This window comes from Hemiscyllium ocellatum, chromosome 9 (assembly GCF_020745735.1).
Source record: "Hemiscyllium ocellatum isolate sHemOce1 chromosome 9, sHemOce1.pat.X.cur, whole genome shotgun sequence".
Lineage (NCBI taxonomy): Eukaryota > Metazoa > Chordata > Chondrichthyes > Orectolobiformes > Hemiscylliidae > Hemiscyllium > Hemiscyllium ocellatum.
This window is the reverse complement of record NC_083409.1, coordinates 56,222,233-56,247,315: the sequence shown is the minus strand read 5'-3', so window position 1 is coordinate 56,247,315 and position 25,083 is coordinate 56,222,233. Positions and strand designations below refer to the sequence as shown.

At 39.9% G+C, this 25,083-nt stretch overlaps 1 protein-coding gene across 2 annotated transcripts in view; it reads right to left on the bottom strand.

Annotated features, from left to right (window-relative positions):
- Nucleotides 1-24,700, bottom strand: part of alg6 (ALG6 alpha-1,3-glucosyltransferase) — a 60,590-nt gene extending 35,890 nt beyond the window's left edge. For both annotated transcript variants that reach the window (XM_060830367.1, XM_060830368.1), the window contains exons 1-8: nucleotides 24,580-24,700; nucleotides 20,458-20,542; nucleotides 19,436-19,525; nucleotides 18,667-18,755; nucleotides 15,478-15,557; nucleotides 8,778-8,842; nucleotides 8,131-8,316; nucleotides 4,118-4,253 (exon numbers count right to left, since the gene is read on the bottom strand). In XM_060830367.1, the coding sequence (XP_060686350.1) occupies nucleotides 4,118-4,253; nucleotides 8,131-8,316; nucleotides 8,778-8,842; nucleotides 15,478-15,557; nucleotides 18,667-18,755; nucleotides 19,436-19,525; nucleotides 20,458-20,542; nucleotides 24,580-24,661 (813 nt within the window). In that variant the 5' untranslated portion in view covers nucleotides 24,662-24,700. The remainder of the gene's footprint in view (nucleotides 1-4,117; nucleotides 4,254-8,130; nucleotides 8,317-8,777; nucleotides 8,843-15,477; nucleotides 15,558-18,666; nucleotides 18,756-19,435; nucleotides 19,526-20,457; nucleotides 20,543-24,579) is intronic.
- Nucleotides 24,701-25,083: the final 383 nt, after the last annotated feature.

The following is a 25,083-nucleotide window of genomic DNA, read 5'->3' as shown; positions in this document are numbered from 1 at the left end:
TGTTTTCAGCCTGTTAACCAATTATCAATCAAGGCTATTGTGTTACTCGCAATTACATGTGCTTTAACTTTCCATACTGACCTCTTGTAGAACTCTATCAAAAGCCTTCTGAAAATTCAAATACACCTCATCCACTGGATCGCTCACATCAACTGTCAGTATATCCTCAAAAAAACAACTTAGATTTGTAAAACATATTTTCTTCTCCATAAATTCATGCTGATTCTGTTCAATCAGATAATTGTCAAAATATTCAATAATTACATCCTTTATAATCGATATTAGTATTTTCCCTACTATTGATATCAAGCTAACAGGTTAACAATTCCCAATTTTTATCTTTTCTTTCTTAAACAGTGGGGTTACATTTATAAACCACCATTTCAAAACGAATAGAATTTTGAAAATTATTTCACATGACATGCTTTTAAAGTGAACAATGATTAAGTGTTATGTACTTGACATTTTTTTTTTAAAAGGAAAAGCTATCTTGCACATGGGTTAAATTCAAATTCTCCCTAAATCAATATCTTCTTGTCCTCAGCATTTTTTGGATGAAGGCCTTTCCAGTGATGCCAACATCCAAAGAATAAAAGAGAATTGTTCTACAAACAATTTTTAAACAGATAAGAGAAGTAGGAAAGATGGCACAAATTTATGGAGCTCACCAACTGATGGAAGTATTTCCAATCTGTCCTGTACTGGTAGTGTGGTAAGGGTTTCGGCTTTGTTCAAGCACATAAAATACATCATCTAAATACAATTTTAAAACAAATTTGCAAAAGAAAAATAGCTCCCTTTTATTTCAATGCTTCAGAAAACATTTGAAACCTTGCTTCCTGCTCCAATAATTTCTCCTGTTGTAGCAGAATTGAACAGGCAAATGGTGCTGAAAACTGAAGTTACCTGTTTGGACCAGAACAAGTGAGTTGCAATCACTTAGGCCATGAGTCATAGTATTTTTAAAACTGCCAGTACTTTGATTTCAGCAAAGCGGCTGTTTACAGTGAATCAAACACTAAAGACAGAGTCTGATGTGAGTCTTTAATATGCACAACCGTGTCAGTGGCAGCAAGACTGGTGTTTATAATGTATTTGCCCCACCACTTTCAAGGGTTATGTTTGGGGTAGATTGATTCTATAAATGGGCTATCTGTGGATAGCTGTGATATCAGTATCAAGAATGCAATATTTGATACCTCTGTTCAGAACAGGAAATAGAAACAGCAGAGACAGTTGTCAATGTCACAACTAGAGAGGACATAACTTCACAGGCAAATCCACCACACCCCACTACAACAGAATCATTTCTCTTGTACATGACATGTATAGAATATCTGCCCTGAATTTGATGAGGACACAGAGAAAGGTTAGAAGGTTAACACTTGACACATTCTACAAACAAACTGAACAAGCTATCAATTTTATAGCTCATCATGTAATTTACACTTATCAGCGTTTTTTTTTCAACAGCAATTGGAGATGGTCAACACGTCACACGTCAGTTGTAGAGTGCTTACGCTAACAATTTCTCAAGTTAATCCTCACCCACTTCCAAATAAGTCATCCCCTGCAGACTCTTAAACTGATGCTGAGCTAATATTATCAGTGAAATGTCAGGTGAGGACACAGAGTTCTGTCGCTTAAATGTGGTTGTACAACCGGATTCCCAACTTTGGCCCAATTCTTAAAATATCTTTTGCCCAAAGTTTTCGTAATTCAGCCAAACTCACACGAAAGTATCTTCCTACCACACAAACACTGACAATATGGAAGAAGTCAAGTATATTTCAAAGCTACAACCCAATTTTTAAAAGAAAATAGAACATAGAATAGTACAGCACAGGAACAGGCCCTTCAGCCCACGATGTTGTGCCAATTAAACTAATGCCTTCTGCCTACCCCTCCATTTCTTGCATATTCATGTGCTTACCTAAAAATTCCTTAATCGGCCCCATCATATCTGCCTCCACCACCATCACCCCTGGCAGCAAATTCCAGACTCCTATCACTCTGTGTAAAAAGAACTTGCACCTCACAACTCCTTTGAACTTCCCACTCTCACCTTAAAAGCATGCTCCCTTGTATTAGGCATTTCAACTCTGGAAAAAGATTCTGACTGTCAACCCTATCGATGAATCTCATAATATTATAGTCTTCTATCAAGTCTTGCGTCAGCCTAAACTGCTCCAGAGAAACAAGCAGTTTTTCTAGCCGATACTTATAGTTCATACCCTCTAATCAAGGCAACATCCTTGTAAAGCTCATCTGCACCCTTTCCAAAGCCTCCACATCCTTCCTGTAATGTGGCAACCAGAACTGAATGCAGTACTCTAAGTCGGCCTAATCAAAGTCTTATTAAGCAACAATCTTATACTCAATTCTCTGACCATTAAAGGCAAGCATGCTAAATGCCTTCTTTACCACTCTATCCACTTGAGTGACTAATTTCAGGGAGCTATGGATCCCAAGATCCCTCTGTAAATCAATGCTGTTCAGGGTCCTGCCATTACCTGTACACTTTCCCTTAACATTTAATCTCCCAAAGCACAGCACCTCACAGTTACCCGGATTAAACTGCCATTTTTCTGCCCATATTTGCAACTGATCTATCTCCCATTGTCACTTCTGACAACCTTCTACACCATCCACAATTCCACTGATCTTTGTATCATCTGCAAACTTACTAACCCACCCATCTACATTTTTGTCCAAGTCATTTATATATAACTAACATCAGCAGTCCCAGTACGGATCTCTACAGAACACCACTACTCATGGACCTCCAGCCTGAAAAGCACCCTTCCATCACTACCCTCTGCCTTCTATGGGCAAGGCAATTCTGAATACACAGTATCTTAATCTTCTGGATGAGCCTACCATGAAGGACCTTGTCAAAAGCTTTACTGAAATCCATGTAGACAACAGCCAGTGCTCTACTCTTAACAGTCACCTTTGTCAACCTCTCAAAAAATTCAATCAAATTAGTAAGACATGACCTGCCCCGCACAATCCTATTCCCAAGAATTCTCTCCAACAGCTTCCCAGCTACCAATGTGAGACTAATCAGGAATGCTCATTCCTGATGAAGGGCTTCTGCTGGAAACATAGATTTGTCTGCTCCTTGGATGCTGCCTGACCTGCCGTGCTTTTCCAGCACCACATTCTCAACTCTGATCTCCAGCAACAGCAGTCCTCACTTTCTACTAGCTTCCTGGATTATGCCCATTTCCCTTCTCGAAATTAGGAACAACAATAGCTACTCGCCAGTCCTTTAGGACCTCTCCAGTGGCTAATGATGATACAAAGATCTCAGCAATCAAGGCCTTAGCAATCTCCTCTCTTGTCTCTCTCAATAACCTGGGGTAGATACCATCGGGTTCTGGAGACTTATCCACCTGAATGCCCTTCAAGAGATCCAACACCACTTCTTTCTTGATCTCATGTTAGCATACTCCACACAAATCTCACTATCCACTATGTCCTTCTCCTGGGTGAATACCAACGCAAAATATTCATTTAGGATCTCAACTACAACCTCTGCCTCCAAGCACAGTTCCTTCCTTTATCATTGAATGGTCCTCCCAGTCATCCTCTTATTTTTTAAATATGTATAGAATGCCTTGGGATTCTCTTTAACCCTGTTTGCCAAGGTCATTTCATGGCCCCTTCCTGCTCTCTGAATTTCTTGAGGGAGTTCTTTCCTGGTTTCTTTATATTCCTCATGGACCTTATCCAATTTTAGCTTCCTAAACCTTAAAATGCTTCTTTTTTCACTTTTGACTAAATTCACAACCGCCCATGAGTCCAAGAGTCCCTTACCTTGCCATCCTTGTCCTTGTTCCTGACTGGAACATGCTGATCCTGAACTCTGATCAGCAAGTCATTAAACAACTGCCACATGTCAAATGTGGACTTGCCGATCACAGTTCCTCCCAGTTAACACTCTCTAGCTTCTGCCTAATACTGATGTAATTTTCCCTCCCACAATTTAGTACCTGTCTTATCCTTATTCATAGTTATCTTAAAACATAAGGAGTTGTGATCACTGTTTCCAAATATTTCTGAGTAAATAAATTTAGGTAGCATTATCACCTGAAGTTCATTATTAGCATACCTCAAACAAGCCTCTGTCAAATGGAAAAAGCCTTTGAAGCACCTGGAGGGACTGCTGGAGACTGGTGAGGAAGGGTAGCCAGCAAAAGGCAAATGAAATCATCACAACTAGGGCAATTTTGATCAACTGTATCAATCTGTAACAGAACAGAAGAGATTTGTTATCTTAAAAAGTAAAGTTCACTTTTTGCCTTTAGCTTTAACATCCATAGCAAAAAGAAAAACCATTGCAGAGAGCATTACATAGCACCATATTTCTCACACTTGCTATGCAGGGAAATCTCACAATGCCAGAATCTTCAACCATATAGCAGTTCTGAAAGTCAGTGGATTACTCAGCAATCGACTTTGTAGTAGTGGAAATTTGGTAGCAATCATACAGAAGAGCTCTGGCTACTTGTCCCTCCTTTATCATCACCTTAAATAAAATCAAAAGTATTTCAATTGTTTCCCTAATTAGTATTAATTTAGCAGGGACTAATGACTAGCCTCACTCAGTCTGTGATTCTATATCAAACTGAAGGCAATTTTCCCATTTGAGTCATGAGGCGATAAGCGGAGTCAGATTGTCTTCATCAACTCAAATTCCAACACTTTCCATTTTCTGTGGAAAATGGCTTCAGCGTTTGTGCAACTACAATGCAGGAACTTGCCATGCCTCCTTTGAAGGCATCTTCCATACCCATGACTTCTACCATCTCGGACCGTCCAGTAGGCACATGAGACATAGCCATCTACAAACTTCTCTCTAAATCTTCAAAATATTGCCGTTTCTTCACTGTTATTGGGACAGCACATGGTCTGCAGCAGTTCAAGAAGATGGATCAGCAGAATCTTCTCAAGGCAGTTAGGGGTAGACAATAAATATCAGCCTGCTAATGACACAGGCTCAAGAATAAGCTTAGAAATCTAAAAGCTTCCACATGCACATTTTTAAAAGAATGCTACATAACTGGACCAGAAAAAGATATAATCTGTTAAAATTGTTCTTGGTTCCAAGAGTACAGCATGGATACAGAATAAGATCTGTAGAGTTATGTCTTCATCCCCATGACAATTATGGACTGAAAGCAACACTCCATGGTAAGTCAAAATAATGGTTGTTCACAATAGATTGCCAATAACATTGCTATCCCTATAATAAATGGTTGCATACGTACAAGTTTTAATGAATGAATACCATTTTATGTTAATTCAAAAGATGTCTAAAAACAAAAGTACCAGTCAGCAGGTGCTCCACATGCAACATAGAATGTTAGATGCAGTGTCAAGTAAATTACCTTACAGCTGGTGTAGACACGTTTCCATAGTCCTTAACTGATTGGTCGCATTCTCATTTGAATTAAAAGGTTTTAAGTCAAAACTATTCATGCACTTATGTATCTATATTTAGTTTGACATTCCAGTAATGTACAAATTTTCAAATCAACCTGTTCAATGATGTTATTACATGCCTGTGTAACAGGTGGGACTTGAACCTAGGCTCCTGGCTCAGAGATAAGAGATAAGAACACTACCATGACACGAACTCCAGTTAGATACTGAGAAGATGCTGACTTGAATCTGGTGCTGTCATTTGGGTGAAATGTTATATTGAAGCCCAATCGACTTGACCAGATGCTTCTGAAGAGCAGGGATGTGCCCATAAGACATAGGAACAGAAGTAGGCCAATTTGCCCATTAGGTCTGCTCCATAGTTAAAATGTTTTGCAACCCCACTCTCCTGCCTTTACCCCGTAACCTCTGAGCCTCTTACTAATTAAGAGCCTATCTACCTCATCTTAAGTATGCTCAATGATTTGGCCTTCACAGCCTTCTGCAGCCATGAGTTCCACAGATTAACCTCCCGCTGGCTGAGGAAATTCCTCCTCATCTCAATTCTAAAGGATTATCCTTTCACTCTGAAGCTGTGCCCTCAGGTTCTAGTCTCACCTTCTAGTGGGAACGTCTTCTCCACCTCCTCTCTATCCAGGCCTCTCAGTATTTTGTACGTTTCAACAAGAAATGTGTACAGACCCAGAGTCCTCAAACATTCCTCATTGGATAAACTCTTCAACCATGGGATTATTCTTGTAAATCTCCTCTGAACCCCTTCCAATGCCAGCACACCTTTCCTTAGATACGGGCACCAAAGTTGCTCATAATATTTCAAATATGGTCTGACCTGAGCCTTGTACAGCCTCAGCAGTACATTCCTGGTCTTGTATTCAAGCCCTGTTGAAATTAATTGCATTTGCCTTCCTAACTGCCAAATGAACCTGCATATTCGCCTCCAAAGAATCCTGAACTAGGACTCCCAAGTCCTTCAGATTTTCAAAGCTTTTCCCCATTTAGAAGATAATCTAAGCCTTTTTTCTTCCTATCAAAAATGCATAATTTGTTGTTTTCCCACACTGTATTCCACTTCTTTGCCCACTCTCCTAACCTGTCCAAGTCTTTAAACCATAAGACATAGGAGCTGAAATTAGACCATTTAACCCAGCAAGTCTGCTCCACCATTCAACCATGGACGATACGTTTCTCAACCCCCATTCTCTCGCTTTCCCCCCATAACCTCGATCCCTTAGATAGCTTCTTGAGTATCAATCTCAGTTTTAAATATATTCAATGACCTGGCCTTCACAGCCTTCTCTGGCAATGAATTCCATAAATTCACCACTCTCTGACTTAAGAAGTTCCTCCTTATCTCAATTCTAAAAGGTCTTCCCTTTACTCGAAGGCGATGCCCTTGGATCCTAGTCTCTCGTACCAATTGAAACATCTGCCCAACATCTACTCCCGCCTCCCCCCCCCGTCCTTCTAAACTCCATTGAGTATAAACCCAGAGTCCTCAAACATTCCTCATATGTTAAGCTTTTCATTCCTGGGACCATTCTCGTAAACCTCCACCGAACAGACTCCTAGGCCAATATATCTCTCCTGAGATATGCACTTCTTCAGCATTACCTGTCCCTCCACCTATCTTTGTGTAATGCACAAACGTAGAAACAATGCCCTCAGTTCCTTCATCCAGGTCATTAATGCATAACATGAATTGTTGTGACCCCAAAACTGACCCCTGCAGAACTCCACTAGTCACTGACTGCCATCCTGAAAAAGGCCCCTTTATCCCTCACTCTCTGCCATCTGCAGTCAGCCAATTTTCTATCCATGCTAGTACCTTGCTCTTGACGCCATGGGTTCTTATTTAGCAACCTCCTGCTTGTCAAAGGACGTCTGAAAATCCAATTAGATCATGTTCACTGGCTATCCTTCGTCTAACTTCCTCATTACCTCTTCAAAGAGGCCTAAACATCCTGGATAATATTTATCCCTTGATCAACAAAATATATTAGTCCACTTCTAGTTTTCTTTCTATCTCTAAGTGCACTGACTCATAGCAGCATATGTCTCTACAAACTGAGAACACCACTATACTTTGTGTGTTTGAACATTCTACACGTCTGAATCCTTAGACTGGAGTTTTAGCAGGCAACTCAATTTAGGGGTTCATGTCAGCAACTCCAATTCTAACCCCACGCAGTTCGCACATGCTCCTTGAAATCAGAGTTGATGGATAACAATGTAGAACAGAAGGTTGATATTTGTTTTCATCCCTTCCTTTCCAGGTACACAGACAAATCACTACATCACTGTTCCAACTGACATAACCAAGCAGAAACTGGGATCTCCTGAACCGTAGACTCTGTCCCATACAGAACACTATATTCACCATTAGAAGTGCTTGCAAATTGGCATTGTACAATTCCAATGCAACAGCACAAAATCACAACTGTTATGTACAAAAATATATGCTTAGCTAGAAGAAATATTTGAAAGTAGAGAAGAATTTCAAGTTCAGTATTTAGCAAAGATTTCCCTCTTAATTAAAATGTAGCTTGCATGTTTATTTTAAGCTGCTTACATTGCAGGACAGGCTAGAACAATTCTCAAGTCTTAAAAATAGACCTCACTTGATCCATATGACATGACAAGGACCATGAGTCTATTTAATTCATTGTTTCAGTTACTCACCCTTCACCTTTGAGACCTTTCTTTAAGCAGTTTCCAAGGAGGTAGCAGAAGAAAGGCAGTGCATGGTAAAGTTCCATTTGCTTATAATTAAGAGCCAGACAAAATGCCACAGAGCCAAACAGGACGTGGTCAAATAATAGGCCCAATAACCCCCACAAAGCAAGACCCAGACTGACAGAGTTATATGTGTTTTCATGTTAAGGATGGTTCACAAGTATTCACCCAGATAGCATCAGTGTTCAAATTTATACTCTCACTATCTCTTTTACTTTCTCAGAACCAGCACACGGTTACATACTTCACATATGAAAACATTTCCAAAAGAAAAATATTATTCAGAATTTTCAGAATGCATTATGTGTATAGGATTTAGGTAAAGGTGGAGTCTGGATGGGACTCACTGATACATCATTTTAATGTGCTGGAATAGTTTTAATGCATATTTTGAAGAAAAGTCACATCTCTTATCATAAGTTTTTTTTAAAAAAAGATATGAGTGATATACCCAGAATGCAATTTAATGCTTTTCAAAGTTAATTCAATAAAAGGTCAGGCAGCGAACCTAGGATCATGCTATGCTTTATGACTCAGTGCCTCAAAGTGCAGTCACACACTGAGCCATTGGGCATGATTCCTAATAAGGATATTGAAAATGGCCATGGTCGATAAGAATGAGTCCAGGGTACAGCAATGCACACAGCATCAATGATATCTGCAAAGAGTAAAGGTAGAGTTAGTAACTTCAATACACTTTTTCAGAATCATTTCTTTCAAAGAATACAAAGTTATTTCCCCCAAGCAACTTCTCTCCCCTCTGCTGAAGGTGCTAACCACACCCTGAGACTGGGAATGAGTTGGACCCCCACAGTAACTCAGTCAAATACCTGACAGTTTATCCATCACAGCTGAGTCCATCTATTCTTACCAGAAAGCTACTTTTTCAGTAGAGGTCAGTGGGATACTGATCAGGAATAAGAAAGCCATCAGATTTCTGTTCTTTGGTTTATCAAATGGAAAGGTCAATAAAACAGAGATCTAAAGCAGTCTTTCCGAAACACATTAGGAGTGATCTTTTCCATTCCTTTGTTCTTTTAGTTGTTCATTTGTATTGGTCTCACTGGGTCTTCTAATAACATCATAAAGTGCCCATTTTTCCCATGCAAGTCTACAGGATGATTGTGAGTAGACTGTTTGACCATGGAGAAAATAATAATCCTGACCAAATGAAGTGACCCCAGAAGTACCACAACTGCACTCAGTCCTATTGTCACCAAATTTCATCAGATACACAGACCCTCCATCAGGGTTCCTTTGGAAGTAATTAGCAGTGGAACCAATGGAACAAAAGTAGACCATTCAGACCATCAGGCCTGTTTAAACCTTCCGTTCCATTATGACACATCTGTACCTGAGCTCCATTTACCTGTATTTCTTCCACCCCACTAAATTTCTCAATCTAAATTTCTGATCTAACAAAAATCTATTGATTTGAGTTCTGAAAACTCCAATCAACCAGAATCTATAATATATTTTGAATTTTTCATTTTCTTGATATCCACTCATGTTGAAAAATGCTTCCTAATTTCACTTCTAAATGGCCAACCATGAATTTTATTACAGAAACACTGAATTTTATCCTTCCACATTCTCCATATGTGACCATACATGAAACTAGAATCATTTTGCTCTGTACATCGCTGTACCAAATTCCATGGTCTCTTTACCAACTGAATCAAATGTATTGCAAAGTAGACACTTAACTGGACAACTGTTATCTTTCTTGGGCTCAACAAATACAATTGGTTAGGTAAACATTGCCTTCAAACCACATCCACCAGATGACATCACATGATATATGTTTCATCAGAGTGCAGCTGATTGTAAAAAAAATGGCTTGTAAAAATACAATACTTAATCCCTACAAAACATTGTGCAATGATTAAATGATCATCCTGGCCTGAAGAATAAACACTGGAAAGATCCAGGTTCCATTTCTGGCCTGTGCACAGATATGAGACCTCAACAGCGTCGGTTTTACAATTAGAGCACCTGCATAAAAATAGTTTGTGATTTTTGGCAACTGAGAACTGTTGGTATCAGGACAGGACAGGATCAGGCTTGATCACGATGCCCTCCACAGTCAAATATATTACTGTTTAGATTTTTAAGGGATGAATGATTGGGATACTACAGCTCAGCAAGGATTGGTGCCTTCAGTAGAAAATGGTACAATGAGAGTATGCAGAGATGAAGAAAAGTTTGTTTCCCTTAATTTTGATTCCTACGGATTTCTGTCCTATGACATAGATGCGTCGCACTCCATGTGATTTTAGTCACGTAGCGCAGGTACTAATTTAGGAACACTTACTCATTGCGCAAAACTAGAAACATGGGGCAGTTAATGCGCAATTGCAGCTGTTATCTTTATATGAAGTACTCTGATAATTACATGGAACAAACAGTGAATAAGTGTTCTTACTGTTCCCTCTCAGCTGTTGATTGCCCTGTCATCTCCACACACCCACCCCCCTTCCACAACTAGCTTTCCAGTATGCTTCTTGGGAAATTATTTCAAAAATTGTTTACCAGCCAAACATATCTGGTTTCATAGCTTATGTATTTTACGCATTATCTTAAAGCACCCATCGTAGATCAAGGAAGCCTTCACCTTGACTTTTAACAGTATTTAGAGCATGTTAATGATTTCGTCTTGTTGTTTCAGTGTACAAAAATACCAGTAAATCTAACGATGATTCTATAATGCGACAGAATTTAAAACCTCAGAGCAGTTTCAAGTAACATTATCCTCAAGTCATGCAAGCAAGCCACTGCTGCATGATCGCATGGACTTCACTTGTTCCACGGCTACGTTCCAGAGGATTTAACTGAAACTCTCTACTCATGTCCTAAGCCTTTCAGTCACCTTCACTAAAATGTCAAAGCATATTAAATTAATCATCCATTCAATCAAAAACAGGAAGTTCCACTGATCAATGAAAATTATTTCTCATCAATTCCTCCTGTTTGCACCAAAACAACTTGCTTGTTCCTGAAGACACAAAGATTTCCTGCAGCATGCTTCTATAAGTGTCCTAACATATGGCATACAAGTAGATGTTTTCCGCACAGGGAGATGATTCACCACATCTTACCCTGCCCTCAACCAAAAGGTGTCTGCAAATACATGAAAAATTCAATATCCATATACATGCATGGGCAAGTAATAATCAGGAAATGAAACTGATTTCTCCACTCCCTAATACAGAGACTAAACACTTCACAGAGATTCACTTCACAGAGTCAGATACAATCAAGTCAGTTCAGGCTGGGATGTGAATCTGGGACTTGCTTAGCTTCTACAGCAGGCAACGAAATTCATTATATTATCAATATTTCTCTTGATCTAACCAGTATTGAATTTCAGGTACTAAGTATGTAACAGACCAAGGTTACCAAGGATTTAACTGAAGGCCGGAATGTAAGATTGTGTATGAGGTCCGTGTCAACTACAAAAAAGCCCAACAGCTTACATTCAAGTAGCACCTTTCACAAAACAAAATATTTCAATTTATATTAAAAATACAGCAGTGGTCACCATGCAGAAAAATAAGGGAGAAAGGATATAGGAACATTGGAGACATGGTTGAAGAATCAGGTTTAGATAAAACATTTAAAAAAGATGAAGACAGGTAGAAAGTAGTCATCATTGTGGACAGAATTTCAGACTGTGAGGAGACAACAGTTAGGTGTCACTGGTTATTAAGGTGCTCCATGCGTTATGAAAAAGGAGTGGACCTGAGGGTGTAGACATGGGTACACTTCATATGACAATGTTGAAGGAAGAATTACCAGAAGAGTTTTTATGGACTAGAATTTGCTAAAGTGTGGAAATTCATTGTGGATCTGATAAGTTCTACCATCTCCTGAACAGATCAGCTCAAAACAATTTTGCCCACAATGTTATGAAAGTTCAAGCTAATAACAGCACAGCTGAATGTAACAGGATCTGGGAACTTGGAGAACAATGAACAAACAATTGCCTTAACTCATGATATTTAAGAATTGAGAATTAAAGAGAAAGAACTTAGGAATTTTCTTTATGAAAAAAAGAGGAAAAGAAAGATTGGATTAAAAGGGAGAGGGAAAAATGACAGGAAGGTGCAAAAGCAAAATGTATCAAATCTGATTTTATTACTTCTCTGACAATTCACAACCTGAAGGATGGGACTCCACAATTTAGTTGTTTGTTTTTGAGTAAGACAGTTAATTAGTTACTAACACATCATCATATATGTTATAAGGACAAGTATGCTGTTAATTAATAGAATTAGCTTCCTTTGTCAAATTTGATGTACTGAAATTTTGGAAAACATTAAGATTAATAAGTACCCAGGGCCAGACCAGATTTATCCTAGGCTGCTCCGGGAAGCGAGGAAGGAGGTTGCTCAGCCACTAGCGAGGATATTTGCCTCCTCACGCTCCACGGGAGTCATACCGGAGGATTGGAAGGAGGCAAATGTTGTTCCTCTTTTCAAGAAGGGTAATAGGGAAATCCCTGACAATTACAGACCAGGCAGTCTTACATCTCTGGTCAGCAAAGTTTTGGAAAGATTCTGAGGGATAGGATTTATGACTATTTGGCAAAGCACAGTGTGATTAAAGGCAGTCAGCATGGCTTTGTGAGGGGCAAGTCATTCCTCACAAATCTTATTGAGTTCTTTGAGGTGACGACAAGTCAGGTTGACGAAGGTTGAGCAGTGAATGTGGTGTATATGGACTTCAGCAAGGCATTTGATAGGGTTCCCCATGGTAGGCTCATTCATAAAGTCAGGAAGTATGGGACATAGGGAGATTTGGCTATCTGGCTTCAGAATTGGCTGGCTGACAGAAGGCAGAGTGTGGATGTAGATGGAAAGTAGTCTACCTGGAGGTCAGTGTTGAATGGGGTCCCGCAGGGCTCTGTTCTTGGGCTCTGCTCTTTGTAGCTTTATAAATGACTTGGATGAGGAGGTTGATGGGTGGGTTAGTAAATTTGCAGGTGACACAAATATTGGAGGTACCGTTGATAGTATCGAGGGCTGCTGTAGGCTGTAGCGCAACACTAACAGGATGCAGAGCTGGGCTGAGAAATGGCAGATGGAGTTCAACCTGGATAAATATGAAGTGATGCATTTTGGAAGGTCAAACTCAAATGCTGAATACAGGATTAAAGACAGGATTCTTGGCAGTGTGGAGGAACAGAGGGATCTGGGTGTGCAAGTACATAGATCCCTCAAAGTTGCCACCAAAATGGATAGGGTTGTTAAGAAAGCATATGATGTTTTGACTTTCATTAACAGGGGGATCGAGTTTAAGAGCTGCGAGGTTTTACCGCAGCTCTACAAGTACCTGGTGAGACCACACTTGGAATATTGTGTCCAGTTCTGGCTGCCCTAATATAGGAAAGATACAGAGGCTTTGGAGAGGGTGCAAAGAAAGTTTACCAGGATGCTGCCTAGACTGGAGGGCTTACCTTATGAAGGAAGGTTGAATAAGCTCGGATTTTTCTCTCTGGAGAGGAGGAAGAGAGGAGACCTGATCAAGGTATACGAGATAATGAATGGAATAGAGAGAGTCAATAGCCAGAGACTTTTCCCCAGGGCAGGATTGACTGGTCCAAGGAATCATAGTTTGAAGATATTAGGAGGAAGGTATAAAGGAGATGTTAGAGTTAGGTTCTTTATGCAGAGAGTTGTGAATGCATGGAATGCGTTGCCGGCTGTGGTGGTGGAAGCACAGTCATTTAAACAACTGCTGGACATGTACATGGATAGCAGTGAGTTGAGGGGTGCGTAGGTTATTATATTTTACATTAGGATTAAACCTCGGCACAACTTCGTGGGCCAAAGGGCCTATTCCGTGTTGTACTTTTCTATGTTCTAATGACTTAACATCAAAAACAGCATGCCTCATTCACATATCTTCTACACTAAATTCTGGACAGTTGCTTTCAGATTAGCAGGAACAAAACCCAAAGGCAGCATTTTCGGGAAGGTGGGGCACAGAAATAGGTATTGAAGGAAAACAAAGTTATTCACCATATCACAAGGCCATAAGAAAGTTGATGGGGGAATAGCTTGTTGTTGTCAAAATCAGTGCCATCTGGTTATTGATCTTTCTCCCATTGGAAATAATTTTTCCCTTTACAAATTATGAAAATCCCCCATTTTGAGCACCTCTGTTAAACTTTCCAAATTATTGATATCACCTATTCTTCCTTTTTCATTGCTTTGTTTTAAAAGGCCTTATCTTTATTTCACTTGTTGCAATAAACATTTGCTATAATATAACTGAGATCCTGTCTGAAGCTTTTTTAAAAGAAAATATAAAAAGCTCATTTGATAGCCTTCTGGATAAATATTCTGCTCACATAAAGCAGAAAAACTCGAGGAGCAATTCCAAGTCTTGTCATTGGTTAGATACTAGAGGTCAGCCAATCATTAAATACAATTTCAAACAATTGTTGATAGGCTGCTTGACTGATGGTAGGCGATAGAGAAAATCAGTTTGGTTCTATATTCATCTTCCACTCATAAGCGTATCTTTCCAAAACTAGAATTACTGGATAGCATTATGGATGGCAATCTTGATTGAGTTCTGCACCCATCCCAGTGTCTTTGTAGTCTTGGGAAATTATAGCATTTCAAGTGTATTTCAGCTTTGATTAAAATATTGTTCTCACCTTTAAGTCACAGGTTTGGAAGTTCAAGTCCAACTCTAGGACTGCAGCACATAATCTAGGTACTGTAGCGCTGAGGGAATTTTTCATTTTTCAATGAGATGTTAAAGCAAATATGCATCTTGCTCAGGTGGCTAGAAGTGATTATCTGGTATTGTTCAAAAGAAGAAACGAGGAAACCTTCCAAATCCCTAGCTAGCTTGTATCCAAAGAACATGAAAAGCAGAAGAATTGGTAACATAGCTCATATGGATTGTAGGACCTGATTGTTTAGATAGCTTGCTATCTTTGCCTACAACTAACATAATTAAATCTTTGGCTGTTAAAAATATCACGAGTTTGTAAAAGGTGCTAGATAAATGCAAAGTCATTGTGTTGAAACAGGTTGACTTTTTAGAAACTAAACTAACCAATATTTCTTAGCAAATGGCATTAGAAATATCAGGGAGAATAAATGGATATGAAATGGTCCAAACCAATGATGCTTGGAACAACTTTCAGAAACAACTTTCCATTTCTAAGCTTCATTACAGGCTGAGAGTTGATGTCTCCAGTCCATGGCTCTTGCTTTCATTTATATGACATTGTCAGTTTTACTACTGCATAGGTACATTTACCACAATGCCTACCTTCTTCCTCTCTGGTCCTTCACATTGATGAATGTAACAGAGGATCGCAGGAATATATACAGCAAGGTCTGCAACAAACACTAATAAATTGGCAAAATGTCAGAACTAGTTAATATAAGCATTGTTAGAAATAGGGAAAAGCCTTAAAATCTAAAATGGCAACCATTTTTAAAAGATCAATCCTACCTGCCCTACCTTTCAAGAAATTCATCAATTCCTTGATTTGACCTTTGAATGCATTTACACCACCTATTCTGCAGATTTCTTCAGTAACACTTTGCACAAAACCCCAGAACTAGTGAGAGAGAGAGAGAGAGAGAGAGAGAGAGAGAGAGAGAGAGAAAGAAAGAAAGAAAGAAAGAAAGAAAGAAAGAGAGAGAGAGAGAGAAAGAGAGAAAGAAAGAAAGAGAGAAAGAAAGAAAGAGAGAAAGAAAGAAAGAGAGAAAGAAAGAAAGAGAGAAAGAAAGAAAGAAAGAGAGATATATAGGAGAAAAGGAAGAAAGGTTGAGGTTTGCACAAATGCCAATATTTGTCATCAATGGATATAAAACAACTTTAACACATCTTCTATCCCTCAAAAAATATCCAACACCAATCATAGCACAAAACCTTCTGATTTTGAATCTCGGTGGTTGGCAGGTCAAAAAGTTAGGATGGACAGCAGACTTGAGGGCCAGTGTTAAACATGACACTGAGGGATCTCAATCTTGGCCAGGATGCTGTGCATTCTTACACACTAAATTAGATGCTGTTTCACAAAGCTAAATTTATCATCCTTAACAGTTTTTAATATGCTCTTCATCTTGTGATTTATTTAATATCACAGTACGTTGTAATATTTGCCATCATCATTCATGCAACTTACTCCATCAAACCATTCATTCACTTCCCTTCTGCACAGTTCCTTAAATGCTTGGATATTTTGCTGCCTCAAATAGCTTAAATGTCATATTTCTGGTATTGATGACCTGCTGGAAGTGCCTACTTCAATTACAAGTTATGCTGTTTAATTACTGACAATGAAAAGAATATTTTGACTTGCGACCTTAATTGCCTAAAATGGGGGAAGGACGGAGGCTCTAAACAGCATAAGTAACAGAAACACCAACACCTTGTGGAAGATAGACAGGGTTTCAGGGATCAAATGTTGACCCATTTACCAAAACATCAACATTCCTCCCTGTTCTTGCAGTCATGGTATTGATGCATCGGATTCAGTTAAGTATCTGCTGAATGATGACCAAAAGTTGATATTGGAAGACTCCGTGATATTGGAGCTGTTGAATAAACATCTTGAGGAGGTTGCTGATTTAATTTTGTTCATGTGATTACCAAGCATTTATATATTCCAAGCCTGAATGCCATGGTTTATTACTTCACGATAAAAGCACAACAAAAAGAGCTGAATACTTTAGAACCATCTGTAAAACTGATATGAGGATGATGGAAGCAGGTTACTTATGAAATGTTTGAAGATGGAGTCATGGAGATGTACAGCATGGAAACAGACCCTTCGGTCCAACTCGTCCATGTCGAACAGATATCCCAACCCAATCTAGTCCCACCTGCCAGCACCTGGCCAATATCCCTTCAAACCCTTCCTATTCCTATACCCATCCAGATGCCTTTTAAATGTTGCAATTGTACCAGCCTCCACCACTTCCTCTGGCAGTCCACACACACACACACACACACACACACTCTGTATGAAAACGTTGCCCCTTAGGTCTCTCTTATATCTTTCACCTCTCACCCTAAACCTATGCCCCCACCCCAGGGAAAAGACTTTGTCTATTTATCCTTTCCATGACCCTTATAATTTTGTAAACCTCTATAAGGTCACCACTCAGCCTCCAACACTCCAGGGAAAACAGCCCCAGCCTGTTCAGCCTCTCCCTATAGCTCAAATCCTCCAACCCTGGCAACATCCTTGTAACTCTTTCTCAACCTTTTCAAGTTTCACAACAACTTTATGATAGAAAGGAGACCAGAACTGCACACAATATTCCAACAGTGGCCTAACCAATGTCTTTACAGCCGCAACATGACCTCCCAACTCCTGTACTCAATACTCTGACCAATAAAGGAAAGCATACCAAATGCCTTCTTCACTATCCTATCTACCTGCAACTCCACTTTCAAGGAGCTATGAACCTGCACTCCAAGGTCTCTTTGTTCAGCAACACTCCCTAGGACCTTGCCATTAAGTGTATAAGTTTTGCTAAGATTTGCTTTCCCAAAATGCAGCACCTCATATTTATCTAAATTAAATTCCATCTGCCACTCCTCAGCCCATTGGCCCATCTGATCAAGGGTCCGTTGTAATCGGAGGTAACCTTCTTCATTGTCCACTACACCTTCAATTTTGGTGTCATGAGCAAACGTAATAACTATACCTCTTATGCTCACATCCAAATAGTTTATATAAATGATGAAAAGTAGTGGACACAGCACTGATCCTTGTGGCTCTCCACTGGTCCCAGATCTCTAATCTGAAAAACAACCCTCCACCAACACCCTGTGTCTTCTACCTTTGAGCCAGTTCTTTTTCCAAATGGGGAGTTCTCCTTGTACTCTGTGAGATCTAACCTTGCTCACCAGTCTCCCATGAGAAACCTTGTTGAGTGCCTTACTGATGTCCAAATGGATCACATCTACCACTCTGGCCTACCAGTCCTCTTTGTTACTTCTTCAAAAAACTCAATCAAGTTTGTAAGACATGATTTCCCACGAATAAAGCCATGTTGACTATCCCTATCAGTGTTGAAAAATGTGGTGCTGGAAAAACACAGCAGGCCAGGCAACATACGAGGAGCAGGAGAATCGACGTTTCGGACATAAGCCCTTCTTCAGGAATCCTGAAGAGGGACTTAATGCCTGAAACGTCGATTCTCCTGCTCCTCGGATGCTGCCAGGCCTGCTGTTTTTCCAGCACCACATTTTTCAACTCTGGTACTCCAGCATCTGTAGTCCTCACTTTCTCCTAGTTGATCTATCCCTATCAGTCCTTGCCTTTCCAAATACATATACATCCTGTCCCTCAAGATTCCCTCCAACAACTAAGGATGTTTTGTTGAGGAATTTGGTGCTGGACTGACCAGTCACTAACAACCATAACCATCAACCTGGTATTCATTTCCTTTTCTTTTTTTTTTAAATGTTACAGATATTTTTAACATTCTTAATTACCTGTTGCTCGCATGAATATCTTGTGCCCAAGGCTTTCAAAACCACGAGATGTATGAAGGGCAATCCATTCAGGATTTATTGACTTAGCTCTGGAGTGAAAAAATAATAAGAGTTTATCTCTGGAATAAAAGTGCATTTCACTTTATGTAAAATGTACACAATCAATAGAAGATAGTGAATGACAGAAAATTTAATTTATTCATCTCTATCTAATTTCCTGTCTTCCCAAAGGAAATGACTGCCTTTGGTACCTTACCAGATGTCTATTCCAAAATGTGGAAGCTTGAACAGTGATTGCTGAAGGCTTTTTGACTTGACTCTAGAGAGCGCAACTTGAGTCTAGTCCTGTCCTCATCGATCAGAGCACTCATGCAAACTGCTTTCTTTCCATGTCTCATACTGCAACATTTTGGCAGTTAGCTTAAGTGAGCTGAACAATCCCTCAAGCCCTCAGACAAATGCGTCATTGCAATATCTAAAACTTACATTTGTAATCTGTAATTTATGCTGGGGTGTAATTCCAATACCACCAGTGGCTATTCTTCAAACTGAGACAGTAAGTATGAGCACAAACAGCATCAAAGCCAAGAACGATCCTGATCTCACCCAACAGCCATACTACTGCACTTTCCTGTGGTAATGGGAGGAAGAAGGTAGTCACTGATCAGGGGCTAGAACCTTAGCTGATTTTACATTGCATATTAAAAGATTTCTTATCACTAATTCTAAATAATGAATAGCATTATCAATGACAGCACAGCAAACTTACACATATGCACAAATTAGACTGTGATAAGCAGTCAGAGGTGGATAATCAAGGCCCCAGTACTTCAGATTATTGCTGCTTGTATTGAAATACCTGAAGAGAGAAACAATTCAACTTGGTATCAGATATAAAGAACAGCAGTGAATTTACGAAATTCCCATTTTGGCAACACACACTCTGTTAGTCATTCGGTAATATACAAAATATGTATCACTGAAAAAAAAGAGACAGGATATCAAGGTTTTTTTTGTCTTGCACTAATTAGGACAGTTGCAAGAATGCCAAACATACAATAACGTTCATATACTTGAATCATATCCAAGATTAGACATTATTTTCTGAGATTTGCAATCACAAGCTAGTTTCCTGCTCCATTCTCCATGCAAATGCCTCAACTGATCAGTCGACTTGTTGACTAATAGCAACCTTTGCTCATGCAGTATATTGTTACTCCCTTTGATGTTTGTGCATTTGTCCTGACAAGTGCAACGGTAAAGCTTTCAACAGCGTGCTTTTATTTTCAACCATTCTCTCAATTATTCTATAGCTAATTGTACCACTCGATATTGAACCAGATCTCTGCTGAGTTAGCTCATTTCAAAAGGGCTGTCATATGGATGCTACAATTAACTTCAGTGCCATGGACTGGTGAAAGAGAAAGAAAATCAGGGGCCATACTCACAACTGACATGCGTTGACTCCTATTAGAAAGTGAGGTGAGAGGAGGAGAGTACTCAATTATGATGTCCAGCCCCTTTCAAGGCTTGGAATATTCCTTGGCTTTTACTGTATCGGTTTGCATGCAAAGAATGAATATTTCACTGAAATACTTGAAGTTTGTCAGAGCCAACATCAGCACAGTCAGCAGCACAATGGTGATTTTTTTTGGTGGGCAGGGGGTGGAAAGTCAGAGCAAGACAGAAATTCCTCACTTTAAATTAAAAATAATCTAAAGAAATTGCAGAGCAGCACACCTCAGGATCCCTGTACATGAGATGAATAAATTGAATAGTGAGATTACAAACCATTGACGGATAGGTAGATTGAAGGCAATCTCCTGCCAGTGCCGCTGAGCTTCATAATCTCCAAACATAGGAGGTTTCCCAGCACCTGCGGACGTAGTGAAAAACATTTAAAACAGACAGCATACAAAGACACTTTCACTAAAAGAATCTATGGCAAAGTCTACACTTGAGTTTAACTATATTGTTATTCATGGAAAGTAACAGAACAAGAACAGCCCAGATAGTGTCTTTTGTCATTAATCTATTTTGCTAAACAACCTGTTCAGAGATATTATCACACTCCTCTACAGCAGATGGGATTTGAACTGGATCTCTTGTTCTAGGGGTAGGGACACTACCTCTGTATCACAAGAGGGCCATTAGCCTTCCTTTATTTTCATTTTTTTCATATATACATTCAGTGAGACAGAACAGATTAGCCTCTAGCTTCCTGTTCTTGCTCAGAGTTAATTAACAATTTCAGCTGCTACAGCAAAGCAATGATCAGATGTACTATCATTGTACTAGGGACAAGAATGCACTCCCGTGATCCATGGTTTCTAGGCTACTGCTTATTACATGGCCTGCTGAAAAGTCTGTGGAGATACAAGACCATAAGAAATAGAAACAGAAGTAAGCAATTTAGCTCCTGAGCCTACTCAGCCATTCAACAGGATCACAGTTGATCCAACAGTTCTCATGTCCACTTTCCTGCCTTTTTTTCATAACTCAAGTCCTCAACTGATCCAGAATCTCTATTTCTCTATCTCATCCATAAACATACACAAGACCTCAGCCCCCACGGTTCTGTGTGATAAGTTTCAAAGATTTTCAACCTTCAGATAGAAGAAATTCCTGCTCATCGAAACCTGAAATTAGCACCCATTAATTCTGAGACTATGCTTTCTAGTTCTAGTCTCTGTCCCGCGGGTCAACATCTCTCAGCTGAGTGACAATGGAATTGTGCTTATTTGTGAAACACAATCCTAACCCTTGATAAGCTTACTCTCCAAAATCAGCAACAATATAGAAACTAGGAGTAGTAGTAAGCCACATGGCCCTTTGAGCCTGCTCTTCCATTAGAGGATCAGACATGATCCTGTAATCTCAATGCCATGCTTTTAATTTTCAAGAATTTTAAATGAAGGAACAAGCTCAATTTTAAGAGTTGTTATAGATGGTGACTAAGGATTTAATCTGGCGCACACACAAAGAATGGTCATGTGAATAAGAAAGTGATGAACTGCTGTATTTATGGAGCTACATTGTAGAACTTTTGGGGGAAAAATAAGCTAGAAAATCTGGATTGTAGAACAAAATATGACAGTAATTTGAAAATAAAAATTGAGGAAGTTGAAAATATTTAACAGAAAAGGAATTATTGGTAGACAGACAGAAGTAATTATTTCAACTCTTCCTCAGGCTAAATGGCTCTTTCAGAGAAACAGCATTTTAAACAAAATAGAAATGAAAGAGGAAAAGAAAAAAGGAATAAATGAACAGGAAACTTTTTTTAAATTAAAGGAGGCCCCGAGTATCTAGCACGCTTAAACGTAGGTAAATCCGCAGGGTCGGATAAGACATATCCCAGATGTTGAGCGAGGCAAGGGAGGAAATAGCAGGGGCACTTACAAAAATATTCAATACCTCTCTAGCCACAGGAGAGGTGTCAGAGGACTGGAGGACGTGTGCTGTCATTCAAGAAGGCAGAAAGGGATAAACCAGGAAACCACAGGCCAGTTGGTCTAACCTCAGAAATTGGGCAACCATTTGAAATAATTCTGAGGGACAGAACCAATCTCCACTTGGAGATCCAGGGATTAATCAAGAACAGTCAGCGTGGTTTTGTTAAGGGGAGGTGGCCAGGTGTTTGGATGATTTTGATATAGTTTACTTGGACTTCAGCAAGGCTTTTGATAAAATCCCACATGGAGACTGATGGCAAAGTTATGAGGTTGTGGCATCCATGCAAATATGGTAAATTGGATCCACAATTGGTTGGGTGGCACAAAGGAGAGACTGACGGTTTAGGAGTGTCTTTCTGAATGGAACTCTGTGCCTAGATGGCCACACAGGGGTCAGCATTATTACCTTTTGCTGTTTGTAGTTATAAATGATTCAGCCTTAAATGTAGGAGGGTCACTAAGTTTGAATTCGACATTTCGAGCATAAGCCCTTCATCAGGAATACGAAGGGCTTATGCTCGAAACGTAGAATTCTCTATTCCTGAGATGCTGCCTGGCCTGCTGTGCTTTGACCAGCAACACATTTGCAGCTGTGATCTCCAGCATCTGCAGACCTCATTTTTTACTCGGGTCACTAAGTTTGCAGATAATATAAAGATTGTTATGGTGTTAAAATGTAAGGAGGATGGCCTTAGACTACAAGGGGATATAGGCAGACTGAATGGTGGCAAATGAAATTCAACATGGATAAATGTGAGGTGTTGCACTTGAGAAGGAAAAACAAAGTAAAAGAATACATGATAAACAATAAGATCCTGGGAAGCACCCAGGATCAGAGCGACCTTGGCATATGCACCAGTCATTTAAGGTATCAGAACAGGTGGATAAAAGTTAAGATTACAGTGGTACTGAAAAAGCACAACAGGTCAGGCAACTTCTGAGGAGCAGGCAAATCGACGTCTTGGCAAAATTCTTCATCAGTGTTTTTGCCCGAAACGTCAATTTTCCTGCTCCTCAGATGCTGCCTGATTTGCTGTGCTTTTCCAGCACCACTCTAATCTGGACTCTAATCTCGAGCATCTGGAGTACCCACTTCTGCCTAGGTGGACAAAGTGGTTAAGGAGACATATAGGACACTTGTTTTTATTAATCAAGACTCAGAAAAGTTATGCTGGAACTGTATAAAATGCTGAGTGAAAGTGGGTACTGCAGACGCTGGAGCTTAGAGTCAAGGTTAGAGTAGCGTTGGAAAAGCACAGCAGGTCAGGCCGCTCCCAAGAAGCAGAAAAAAAAATCGACATTTCGGGCAAAAGCCCTTAATCATGAATGTGTATAAAATGCTGATTAAGCCACAGCCAGAACAGTTTGTGCAATTCTGGAACCTTCATTATTGGAAGGATGCGATAGCACTGAAGAGTGTATGGAGGAGATTTACCAGGATGTTGCCTGAATCGGAGAGTTTCAGTTACGAGAGAGATTATACAGACTGGGATTTTTTTTTCCTTAGAGCAAAGGAACTCCAGAAGGGACATGATTGAGAAGTATAAAATTATGAGGGGCATAGATAGGGTATACAGGAAGAAATTTTTCCCCTTGACGGGAGGATCAGTGATGAAGAGCATAGATTTAAAGGTAGGAAGTTTCATGGAGATGTGAAGGAAAACTTTTTTTTTAACCCCAAAGGGCAGGAATCTGGAACTCGTTGCCTGTAAGGCTGGTAGAGGCAGAACCTCATGAACAGTGTACTTGTGATGCCCAGGCATACACGGCTGTGGGCCAAGTGCTGGGAAATTGGATTAGGTGTTGTTTTTGAGTGGTGTGGACATATTGAGCCAAAAGATCTTATGCTGTAGATCCCTATGACTCTAAGATAATAAAAACCGCAGACACAATATTACCACAAGAAAAAGGCAACATGGATAAATAAAAATAAAACATGAAAAAAATTATCAAGCATTAGGCTTCTGAAGGGCATCAAGCAATGGAATAATAAGTGATGGCCCATCCAGCAAAATCCACATTCCACAAATGCTTAAAACAATGGGTTAAGAATCTGCAAGAAAATAAATAAAGCAGAACCTGCTTTCAAATTTGAAAAAGATGCTTAGCGAACTTATTTGGAAGTTGAATCGTAAAAGAAGATGCAATAATTGTATTTTGTTGCAAAGTTGACCACCACAGGAAAAGCAACGTCAGCGTGATTTTGTTTTCAATTCGCGTCGCAAAGAAATAGGAGTTCGTCAAATATCATCGGAAGAACCGCGTCTCTGTAACAAGTTGACAACGGAAACCCACACAACCCTTGGTATTTTGCATGGCGCTGGCTGAAGGTAAAAGGCTGCTGCCAGCCTTCAGTTCAGCAGCTGTTTCGGCAGAGCCGGGTCATTGAGTGTCGTGGATGAATAATGAAGGAGAGAGGAACAACAACTCGCGGGGGGGGGGTTTGAAAGGGACTGACCTGAGTAAGGATTCAGAGACACTGCCCAGCGCACTGTCAGGCTGACCGACAGTACCATGCCGATGAGACTCCATCGCTCCATGTCATCCCCGGGTCGCTCTCCCCTTCTCCAGCGACTCACCGAGCCTGCGCATGCGCCGCTCTCTCGCCGGCGCCTGCTGATGACGCACACGCCCCACTCCCTGGAACACTGTGACAATGTAACAATCTCTCTCTGGCTCTTTACCAAGGGAACACTTCACCTAACCTTAGCTCATCACCATCTCTTTCATTTAGGTTTTCCGGATACACTCAATCTTCAGTGCTAAACTTTAAAAATTGTCTACATTCCCCGTGGGATAGGTGGGTGCATTTTATCTAATAGTTTATTTGAACTAAAAGGCAGTCGTTACCTGCATCCATTTCTCATTCCAATAATATACCGAAGTTTATTAAAATGCCGCCCGGGTTTATTTTCAAGTTGACTGTTTAAATTAAGGGACGGAATTCATGGATACAAAGAAA